Source organism: Dasypus novemcinctus, chromosome 3 (genome assembly GCF_030445035.2).
Source record: "Dasypus novemcinctus isolate mDasNov1 chromosome 3, mDasNov1.1.hap2, whole genome shotgun sequence".
Classification (NCBI taxonomy): domain Eukaryota; kingdom Metazoa; phylum Chordata; class Mammalia; order Cingulata; family Dasypodidae; genus Dasypus; species Dasypus novemcinctus.
The window spans coordinates 45,220,997-45,232,341 of record NC_080675.1 but is presented as its reverse complement, the minus strand read 5'-3'; the positions used below and the strand labels follow the sequence as shown (position 1 = coordinate 45,232,341).

Genomic DNA, 11,345 nt, shown 5'->3' with positions numbered 1-11,345 from the left:
CATGATGCACAGCTGGAGATTAGCAAATGACATTGTTTGTTTAAACAGCTCAAGGAGAACAGGGAAATGAGCTCTCAGATATAAGGGCATCCACAGGAATTTCTGCTCCCACCTCTGCTATTCCCTGTGCACAACCTAATACATGCTAAGCTTCCCCAGAGAGGGTGGGATTAGGTGATGGGCATGATTATCTTAGGAAGAGCTTTGTTGTTAGTAGTTGCACTCTCAGATGACTCACCTGATTGGGTTCTGAGTCACTGTCTACTGTCTGGGCCTCTGTGGATATATGTCTTGTGTGTCTCCAACCTGAGGGACCTTTGATCATTTGGCATCGCATTTCCACTGGCCATCAGAATAGGACCATTGGACTTCTGTTTTTTTCTTACTGAGATGTGAAGCAGAATAGAAGGTTCTAGTCTGGGAGGAAGAAGTTGTTTCTTAGAGGAGGAAGAAAAAGAGTGAAATCCCCTGATTAATAGGCCTTCACTCAGGTGTGGATGGAAAACAAAAATCTTCCTCTTGAGTTTGGCTCCTTTGTGGAAATAGAATATATCAGGGCTTCAGGAATCTGAAATTCCTACTTTACCATTGTTGCCTATGAAAATGGGTTGTTTTTAAGGTATGCTAATTAGTATGCTAGTTAATATTCAGGATGTTACACATTGTGGCTGAATGAGTATTAAAATTAGTATGTCAGGGAAGCGACTGTGGCTCAAGCAACTGAGCTCCTATTTACCATATAGAAGACCTGGGTTTGATCCCCAGGACCTCCTGGTAAACAAAGAAAAAAGGAGTCCCAGACCTGCGTGGCATGGAGAGGTGCAGGCCTCCGTGTGGCACGTGGTGAAATTACATACCAAAAAAAAACAATGACACAACCAGATAGGAAAAAACAAAATCAATATGTCAATATAAAGCTAAAGTCAAATCTCACCATCATAGAATGAACTTCTAGGATATAAGAACAAATTCTAGGATATAGGAACAAATCTGAAATTTTATAGAATTTGAAATTATCACAATTTCATTATTTAGCATTAAAAAAAATTTTTTTTTTGAGGTACTGGGGCTAGTGATTGAACCTAGGACCTTGTATGTGGGAAGCTGGTGCTCAACCATTGAGCTATACGTGTTCCCCAATATTTAGCGTTTTAGTAGTCAAATTTAAAAAGAACAAATCTTGGCTGTTAGCCAATGTACATATTCAGATATTAGCAGTAAATCTAGTTGACATTATGCTGATCAGGTGTGAGGGAATCGCACACACACCAGAACCACAAACCATGCACAGGTTTAGGGCTGCTGGGAATGATGCTGAGTAGGACTTCTCCTGTTCAGCCCTCCAAAGCTGAGTAGCAGATTTGGGCTGAAATTCAAGGTTGAGGCTGACTGTTGGTGCATTCTACAATTCTTCATCCTTAAAATGATTTTCTTCTCTTTAAGACTATGAAATATGCATCCTATTCTGGAGATTTTTTTTTTTGTAAGTTTAATCGTCATCTTGCTGCGTGACTCATTTGCGCAGGCACTGGCTCACTGTGTGGGCACTTGGCTTGCTGCTTGGACACTTGGCTCGCCACGCGGGCATTGACTCACCGTGTGGGCACTGGCTTACCACGTGGGTACTCACACAGGCACTTGGCTCGCCATGTGGGCACTGGCTCACTATGGGCACTGGCTTGCTATGCGAGCATTCTCATGGGCACTTGGGTCGCTATGTGGGCACTTGTGTGGGCATCTGGCTCATTGTGTGGGCACTCGGCTTGCCACATAGCCACTGGCATGCCTTCTCTTCTTCTTTTTCACCAGGAGGCCCCGGGGATCAAATCTGGGTCCTCCCATATGCTAGGATGAAACCTTATCCCTTGAGCTACATCTCCTTCCCCCAAGGAGACTTTTTTTTTTTAAGATTTATTTTTTATTTATTTCTCTTTCCTTCCAACGCCCCCCCCCCCCCGCCATTGTCTGCTCTCTTGTATCCATTCGCTGTATGTTCTTCTGTGTCTGCTTGCATTCTTGTCAGCGGCACTGGAAATCTGTGTCTCTTTTTGTTGCATCATCTTGCTGCGTCAGCTTTCCGTGTGTGCATTGCCACTCCTGGGTAGGCTGTGCTTTTTTTCATGTATGGCAGCTCTCCTTGCAGGGCACTTTCTTTGTGCATGGGCTTCCCCTATGTGGGGGACACCCCTGCGTGGTATGACACTCCTTGCGCACATCAGCACTGCGCTTGGGCCAGCTCACCACACAGGCCAGGATGGACGCTCTATCAGTTGAGCCAAATTTGCTTCCCCCAAGGAGATTTTTGTACATGCCTTTAACAATTTTGTTCATCAGCATCCTGCTTTTAATGAGAGTTAAGTTTATTTCCTATAAAATTTGTTTTCTTTCCCCATGATTAGTTATTCTCATTTTCCATTACCTTATAAATGTACCCTTTTTCATTTATTACATTATCTTTAGTAAGAAATCTGAACTGCATAAACTACACTCACACATATGTCCACACATCATTTTAAAATTGTTTTCTTTTGGGAAAAAGTGGCCCGGTGCTCCTCAGAAGTGAGAAGTGTCCCCTGCTAATAGGGCACTGGAGGTTAAGTGTTAATGGCTCTGAAGCCAAAAAACTTTGAGAGTGAAGGCGCTCAAAACAGTTCTCACACAGGTGCCTCTGCTTATCTTTGATGTTTTGTGCTATTTCCTGTATGTAACATTATTTTAGAATTACCCAAATCTTGAACAGTTAAAAGATTTTATCTTCCATATAGTTGTTCTTTCCAAGATCCTTATAAATAAGTTCATCTTTCCTACCACCCTTCCCCAAGTGATTTTTTTTTAAAGATTTATTTTATCTCTCTCCCCTTGCCCAGGGAGTTCCCCCATCATAAGAAAAGCAGTTTATATTGCTGACCAGTACACAGGTCTTTGTAAGTTCCTTCTCCAGCAGTGGAAACCTGGTTCCTGATAGCTTTACTATATTTACTTATTTGATCCATCCTCCTGTGTGTCTCTTTCTCTTGTCCCTCTCCTCTTCATAGCCTCACAGATGCCCTTCTCCTCCACTTGAGCTCTGACACCTGCATCCGCCTCCTTTCCCACCACTCCTGTGCAGATTCTGTTTTGCTCTGCACGACTTAATCCAGTGGCTTCAGGACTGAATTGTTCAGAAAGGAGAAGGGAAGAACTCTAGCTTTTTTCCCTACAGAGGAAAGATTTTTGGATAGAGGTAAATTAAGACTAAAAAAAATGGTAAGGCTCTTAGTTCAGTCAGTTTCTGATTGACCAAAAGCAACTGTTCTCCCTGGATATAGCCCTTCAATTTAAAAGAATCATAAACCTCAAAGGAGAAGTTAAAATTCATTCCATTAGCAGAGTGGCCCTTAAAGCTGTAAATAAATATGCAGAGAAACAAATATCTTTTCCAAGATTTTAGAATATCATATTCATATTAGTGTGTGTGTGTATATGTGTGCATGTGTGGTATGTGTGTATGATTAAATGGGTGAAAATGAAAGAGAATAGTTTCCATTGTGGAAGGGAGTATCTCTTCCCCTGCTGTCAAAGTCTGTCTTTGCTGGGCATAGTCTGTCTTCAGGTGAGATCAGCTCCAGGGACTCATGTCTCCTCCCCAGCAGGACTCCTGGGGCCTTGGCTGTCTGTGAATGAGGTTCATGGCAGGAGGAAAGCTGTTGGGTGCTCCACTTTGGCCTGTCTCGGTCCCATTTCAGGCACCAACCTGGTGCCAAATAAAAGAAGGCTGTGGCTTCCTCCAATTAGATGTTTCCAAGCAGGTGGGGCTTCTGGTAGTTTCTTGTTATTTCAGGATTCTGAGGAGTAAGCCAGATTGTGTTACCGTCTGGAGACAAAAGTGTTTGTCTCTCAGGTCCTTTATTTACTAGTGACTGAAAAGCCCCATGTCAGTTGAGAAGAATGCTAAGACAAGGAAAAGGGTTCCTTCTTCAGAGTTGTTTTGTTTTTTTTTAAATAAGAGGAAGAATTAATTTAGTTGCTTAATTCGGCTTCCCCAATACGGAAGTTAACTAATTTTGGCTGATTTGGTCTCCTGCAGTGAAAGAACACAAGAGAACTGGCAAGAGTCTAAGCATAATGCTCTTCAATCTAGTCATCCCTCTCCTTGCCCTCTGTGTTTGACTGAAATGTTTTCAAAGCAAAATGAATATTTACGGGAGAGGTCTCCATGCTTAATAGGAAAAGGCAGGAATAAAAATCACATAGGAAAATATCAGTTTGATTACTCAAAAAAATGAAAAAAGGAGGCCCATAACCAAAATTAAAAGGCAGATTCACACAAGTTGAAATACAAACACCCACCCCTCATACAGAAGGAACAGTGATCAAGGCCACCAATATGAAAAGCATTAGAAAGTAAAACAGGATACCCCTTTGATTGAATTTTAACTTCTCATCTAAGGTTTAGATTGAAGGGCCATAAATCCAGGGAGAACAGTCCATTTTGGTCAGTCAGAGACTGACATCACCATTCTCTTAATCTTCGTCTTGTTCATTCAACAAATACATGTTGAGAACCTGCTCTGAATTGGGCACTGTGGTAGATGCTGAAGACGACAGTCATGATCGCTTCCCACAAAGTTATTATGTAGGTGAGTAAACAGGTATAGTGAACAGGTAATGCCAATAAAGTACACCTGTTTCCTTTCCCCAGCTTATACTTGGGATCACAGTGTTAGAGTTACAAGAAACTTTTAATGCTATCTGGCCTGACATAGACAAATGAGGTAGATAATGTTCTCTTTTAGTGTAGAGTATTCCCTTAGCATTTAGCTCCTCTTTTTTAGCCCTCTACCCAGAAAATGTTTTTGAGTAAAGCTGAATTTTACCATCAAATTCGTAGTGAAGCATGGAATATTTAATTATGGTTACTGAAGAGATTAAATATCAACCTCTATAATGTGAAAAGACAAGATAAGTTGAGAAATGGATGTGGGAGATAGAAGTTGGGAGAAAGCAGGAGAAAGAGGTTAGGAGATAGAGGTGATTTAGCATCTTAAGGTATTTGGCATATTTGAATTCACTCACCTCTTTTTTCAGAAAGGGAAGAATTGACCTATATAAAGCCTCACTGTGAATCAGTCCAGTACGAGTTAGAAATCAGGAGTTCTGACTCCAGATTCTGTGCTCGCTCTTACCACCTGGCTTGCATTACTTAGCCTCCCCTCAATTAGCCTCCTTAATTAATGGTCTTTTGGGCCCTCCTGGCTCTTCTCATCTGTCACACCCGTTGTGGCCTTGACTTACAGTCAGTCCTGCATGGACCCGCATATATGGTGAGCTTTTACAAAATTCTCTTCTCTCTTTCAGTTCCTGTACTCCTCTGGCTTTCTGCTCTTCCCATCCCGGCTGTCCACTCACTGCTTCTGCTAAAGAGTCCTAGCAAGATTTTCCAGAAAAAAACATCACCTAACAGTGCTTGCTGATTGGCTTCACTAAAATTTTATATTACTTAGCCTCCAGTTGGCCCACTGCTACTTTGTGATCCTTTTATTCATCTTGTAGATTCTTTCATATGTACACTACAGTGGCCAATCCATATTGTTCTGTGATCTTGCATCCTGTTTCCTGTAAAAATTAAAGCTATCCATTTGAGTTTCCTTAGCTTCCCTCTTCCCCACTTCAAAGGCCTACATTTGTCTAGTTTCACACTCTCACATGATTTCTGCCTCCAAGAATGTAGAATCCTTCCTTATTGCCAGACTCACTTCTGCTGTACTTTTTTTTTTTTAAGATTTATTTACTTTTTTTTTTTACTTATTTATTTATCCCCCTCCTCCCCCAGATGGTTCTCTTGTCTGTCTGCTCACCTTCTCCAGGAGACACATGGAAGGTGAGTGCCCAATGCTGATGTGAGAGCAGCGTCCACTCCCCACGGGCTGGGGTATGTGCTGGCTTGTGGCATCTGCTCGTTTAGGCATCTGCTCGTTGGGGCAGGTGTGGTGTCTGCTCATTTTCTTTAGGAGGCACTGGGACACAAGCCCAGGACCTCCCATGTGGTAGGTGGGCACCCAACTGGTTGAGCCACATCCACTTTCCTCTTCCTGTACTCTTTTTTTCCTCCCCCTGCCCCCCACCCTGCTGTTTTGCTGTCTGTGTGTATTCACTCCGTGATTTTCCGTGTCTGTTTCTTTTTGTCTTTTCTTCTCGTTTTCTCCTCTAGGCTTCACCAGGATTGGGTCCCGCAGACGTCTGATATGGCAAAGAGGTTCCCTGTTGCTTGAGCCACTTAAGTTCCTGGTTTCTGTTGCATCTTGCCTTGACTCTCCCCTGCATCTCTCTTTTGTTGTGTCATCATCTTGCTGCATTGCTTGCCATGCAGACCTGGTTCACTGCATGGGTATATGGGATTGAACCCGGGTCCTCTCATATGGTAGACAGAAGCCCAATCACTTGAGCCACATCCGCTTTCCCTGCTGTACTTTTGACCCCAACTCTCCTTTCTCCTCTTTGGGGACCTTGATGAGCATTCTCTGGCCTCTTGCCTTTTCACCATCTCTTGTTACCCACAAACATGCTCACCTCCTCTCTATCTTGACAGCCTGCCTGCAACTCTGACACTCCCTCGTGCTATCGCTGTTTTACCTTTCTTCCCTTTACAAACACACTTAGATGCGGCCTTAGCTTCCTGACTAGTTTCCTGCCTCTAGTTTTGTCCCCACCCAAGGCCATTCCGTAACTGTGCTAAGGGAGATCTAGAAAATGCAAACCTGACCGTCTTTTTCATGCTTCAGTGGCTACTTTTTGCTGTTAGGTTTAAAACTCAATGCCGTAAAGCATGTATATGTCCTGTGTGATGCCTCTGCTCCTCTCCAGTCTGATTTCCCTCTGCTCACAACCTTGTACTTTTTGTTCCAGCTGAAATAAACTTACTTAATGTGCCATGGTGTTCCCTTACCTTTGAACACCCTCCCTGTCCCCCTCATTTTGCCTACTTATTTGTGTCCTTCAGGTCTTAGCTTCAATGTTATTTCCTGTGGGAAGGCTTTTCTGATCCTCCACGCTTTCCTAGGCGCTGCCAGAGTCCACCACACTTTCTTGATCACAGCATTTCTTGCCTGTGTCTGTCTCTGGCCCTCAGCTCTAGGGAGCAGAGCCAGCATCTACCCCAACCCTAGACACTGCGTATGCGTACTGGGTACTCAGGGAGTGCTGACCATTGGACCTTCTTGAAAGAGAAATTGAGCCTGGCCCTCTCTTCTTGGTGATCTGTCCCTCATCACCATTTGCTGGCTAGCATCTGCCTTCACCACTGCTCTGAACTCTGTTGAAGGTCCCAGCCACTTGTGGTTTGTCTTCTTTCCTCAGTCTTACTACAGCATTTGCTACTGTTAATACCTCCGTTGAGACTCTCTCCTTTATCTCTGCAACCTAACAGTGCCTTTGTTCTTCTCCAGCTCTTGTAAACTCTTTGCATTTCTTCCTTCACTGGCTTCTTGTCCTCCTCCAAGCCCTTAAAGATGGGCCTTCCCACAGTTCTGGATTCAACCTTTTCTGCTCTGCTCTCTCCTCCACTCCCTTAGCTCCAGCTGTCACCTGTATGCGGATGAATGATTCCCACTCTGTGTATGTGCCCTGGATTCCTCACCTGAGCTCCAGATATGGGTTTCTAACAACCTGAGTGACATCCTCACCTGAATGTACTTCCAGGCCCTTACACTGCACATAACCATGTGTCAGCTTATGTGCCGCCACATTTGGGCCCTACGAACTTGCCGCTTGGTTGACTCTAACAACTTCTTACTCAGTCTCCCACCTCAGCTCTCTTCCCTTCAGTGCTTTCCTTCAGTTCAGCTGATGAACGCGTAATGAATACCTGCTGCCGTCAGATCCTTTTTTTCGCCTAAAGCATGGCTATGGTCATTTTATTCTCAGCTCAAAAACTTTCAGGGCTTCCCTTTGCCTACTAAATGAAGTAGAAATTCTTCAGCCAGCACCCCAGGCTAGCTGCCTTTCCCACCATTTCCCCGTCATTCTGAGTATTTACTTTAACTGCCCTACCTGTTACTCACCTGACACTTTAGACCTGTGCTGCCCAATAAGGTAGCCAATCATGGGCATTTAAACTTAAATTAATTGAAATTGAATAATATTTAAAAACTCAGTTCCTCCATGAGCTCCATTTCAAGTTCTCAGTAGCCACATGTGGCTAGTGGCTGCTGTAATGGACAGCACGGATATAGAACATTTCCATCATTGCTGATTCTGTTGGACACTGCAGCTCTCTACCTTCGTCTTCCTCTTCCTTCTGTCTAAACCATCCTTCCATCATCTCCCCTCCTCCCCATCTCTACCTGTAAAATTTTTCTCCCTCCATCAGGGCTGCCCACCTCAAATTCCACCTCTTTCCACAGCCTTTCCTGATTATTCCATTTTTAATAAGGTCAGACTCCACTCCCTTTGGAGCCTCAGTAGCATTTCATCTGTTCTTCCTTTATGAAATCTACCCAAGTTTTCCTTATAGCCATTTCTGTACTTATTTCCAGTAATGAATTGGAACATTTTTTTTTTAGAGTGAAAACTACATTAATGATTCTTTTATCTTCTGTGCATAGCTCAGTTGGGGTTCAATAAACATTTATTGAATTGAATACCTCTTAATAGAAAAGGGAGTGATTCTCCTTTCCTTTATTTCTATAACTAGTAGGCAGAGTGAATGTCTTGATATTCTTCTTTTTTCACCCTTACATAATCACACAGGCCCCTTTCTGTAGACCTAGTGGGAAGTACAGCCTCTGTCCTCTGCCCTGCCTGTGCAGGTGGCAGTGGGTGGCACTTTCCATCTTAAAGCCGGTTTTGCTGACTTCAGTGCCAAGGAGAGCAATGGCTGCAGAATACAGACATGATCTTCTGGCAGGGCTGTGGGTCAGCACGTGGGAGGTGGAATTTCAGGGAGGGAATAATAGATTATAACTGAGGGGCAGGCCGAGTACAAACTAGCTCTCAGAGAAATGGTCCCAGAAGAAATAACTGTGAAATGACAGAAGGTAACCAAATCATGGAAGTGGCAAGGCTCAAGGATGGAGAGCCAGAAGATGTCTGTTCTTAGTAAGACTGGAGAACTTTCTAGGTGGTTTGTCACTGCACAGCTGTGCTTGCTTGTTGAGGCTTTTTGGTTAGCCCAAGTCACCTGTCATGAAGGAGGACATCTCCCTAAAACATTTACCAGCACAGTTTTTAGACACTTAAGAGACATTCAGATGCTGACCTCTTTTCTCTGATTTAGCCACCCTTTGGTGCTAAAGAAGTTGCTGGGTATCTAGTCAGTGACTGCAGGAGGATGTTCTGAAGCTGAGTGTGTGTGTGTGTATGTGTGCGCGCGCGCACACTCATGCATGTTTACTTGTGTTCTGTAGTGGGATGGAAGCGTAAGCTATTAAAATAGGCTTATAAGCTATTTGTCTTTCCAGGCTTGTTTTGCAGAGAGAAAAGCACTTCCATTATCTGAAAAGAGGCCTTCGACAGCTGACCGATGCCTATGAGGTAAACGCATTGCCCAGGAACTCTTTCTGTCAAGTTGTCAGACAAGTCTTTCTCTTTTTCCTTGTACTTGAATGCAAAAGACATATGGGCCTAACTTGTTGCAGATTCGTTTACTGTACCCTGTGGCTCTGGCAGGAACCAGGGCTGCTGTCACAGAGCTGGGACTCCCACTTCTTTAAAGAGACAGAGCCAGATCTCTCCAGTCTCATACACCCTCAAAGCTTCTAGTGGAGTACCTCAGATGAGGCGAGGGCTTTTTCCACCATTAGATCACTGCTGAGGGGTTCCCATGCTTTCTTCTAGGCACCCCTTGTCAGCAAGCTAAAAGTTAGTTATCTTTTCCTATGACATTCCCTAACCATTTGCCTTATAAGATGCCCAGTATAGAAATCCCAGAGGACACTATTTACAGTTTAACACTGTAAGCCCAAATGTAGAATGGATTTTAAATCATATTCTACAGAGCCCCAGAATTTCATAGAGGGGCTTCAGGGTGTGAAAGGGGTATGTGGAGGGGGAGGTGGTGGCAGCAGGGAATAGGGTTTGGGTAGAAGGAGGCAAAGAGTGACTACAAGCAGTAGGTCTCCAACCTTCCTTACCTATTTCACACAGAACAGCCCTACTTTTAATCTGCTTTTTATTTGGGAATTTTAAGGTCGATTGTTTATGGAAGAATTTGCAAACTCAAATGCCTGTAGTGCCCAAGCAGGTAGCATAAGTAAGTGGTGTGTGCTGGGTGGAGACTGAGGCACACTGGAGGCCCCATGCTGCTGCTTGGTTCCCACCACTTGCTGCTGTGCAAGGATGCAGACCCAGTGTCATCAGAGCACTCGCTCACTCTCTTTTTTTTTCCCAAATGAAGCAAGAAATCCGGATTTTTATGTGACTCTCCCAACAGTTAAATGTTGAACTAATTCCAGTTAAATACAACAAACAAAACACTATAACAGAACAAGCAAAACACATCCATGGCCTAGATCTGGCATGTGGGCTATCAGTTTTTAACCTTTGATCAAGATCTTTTTTTTTTTTTAAGATTTATTTTTACTTATTTCTCTCCTTCCCCTCCCCTTCCCCCCCATTGTCTGCTCTCTCATGTCCATTTACTGTGTGCTCCTCTGTGTCCACTTGCATTCTCAGTGGCACTGGGAATCTGCGTCTCTTTTTTTTTTTGGTATGTCGTCTTTTAGTGTGTGCTGAGTCAGTTCTCCATGTGTGTGGCACCACTCCTGGGCGGGCTGCGCTTTTCGTGCAGGGCAGCACTCCTTGCGAGGTGCATTCCTTGCCTGTGGGGCTCCCCTACATGGGGGATATCCCTGCGTGGCATGGCACTCCTTGCGCGCCTCAGCACTGCATGTGGGCTACCTCACCACATGGGTCAGGAGGCCCTGGGTTTGAACCCTGGACCTCCTATATGGTAGGTGGCCGCTCTATCAGTTGAGCCACATCCACTTCCCCTTTGATCAAGTTCTTGATGTTAGGGTCCAGTCAACCCTAATACAATTATTACCGTAACAGCACACAATTTATTGAACACTGTGCCAAAAGTTTAACATGCATTAATCCTCATTAATCCTCTCAATTAATCCTCACAGCTACTCTGTGAGCTCGATATGTTTTTATGTTTTATAGACAACAGGCATAGGAAGATTAGGTCATTTGCCCAAAGTCACATAGCTAGTAAGATTCATCTAGGCAGGCTGAATCCATAGCAGTGTCCTCAGTCACCACACGGCTGCCCCCCAGGACGGAGGCTAGCAGGCTGCCACAGCTCAGGACAGTCAGCACATTTATGAAGAGGGCAACGTGAGCCAGAGGAAGGAGCACCAGATTGG

General features: G+C 44.1%; 1 protein-coding gene across 8 annotated transcripts in view; it reads left to right on the top strand.

Moving 5' to 3' along the window:
• Positions 1 to 11,345, top strand: part of FNTB (farnesyltransferase, CAAX box, subunit beta) — a 95,299-nt gene that overhangs the window by 25,450 nt on the left and 58,504 nt on the right. For 5 of the 8 annotated variants that reach the window (XR_011648324.1, XR_011648323.1, XM_058293270.1 and 2 more), the window contains exon 3: positions 9,438 to 9,510. Coding sequence is in view for 6 of the 8 variants with exons in the window: in XM_058293270.1 (XP_058149253.1) it covers positions 9,438 to 9,510 (73 nt within the window). In the remaining 2 variants the exon portion in view is untranslated. Of the gene's footprint in view, positions 1 to 5,812; positions 5,861 to 9,437; positions 9,511 to 11,345 lie in introns of all 8 variants that reach the window. The other 3 variants (XM_058293269.2, XM_071213883.1, XM_071213881.1) reach the window with 1 other exon arrangement.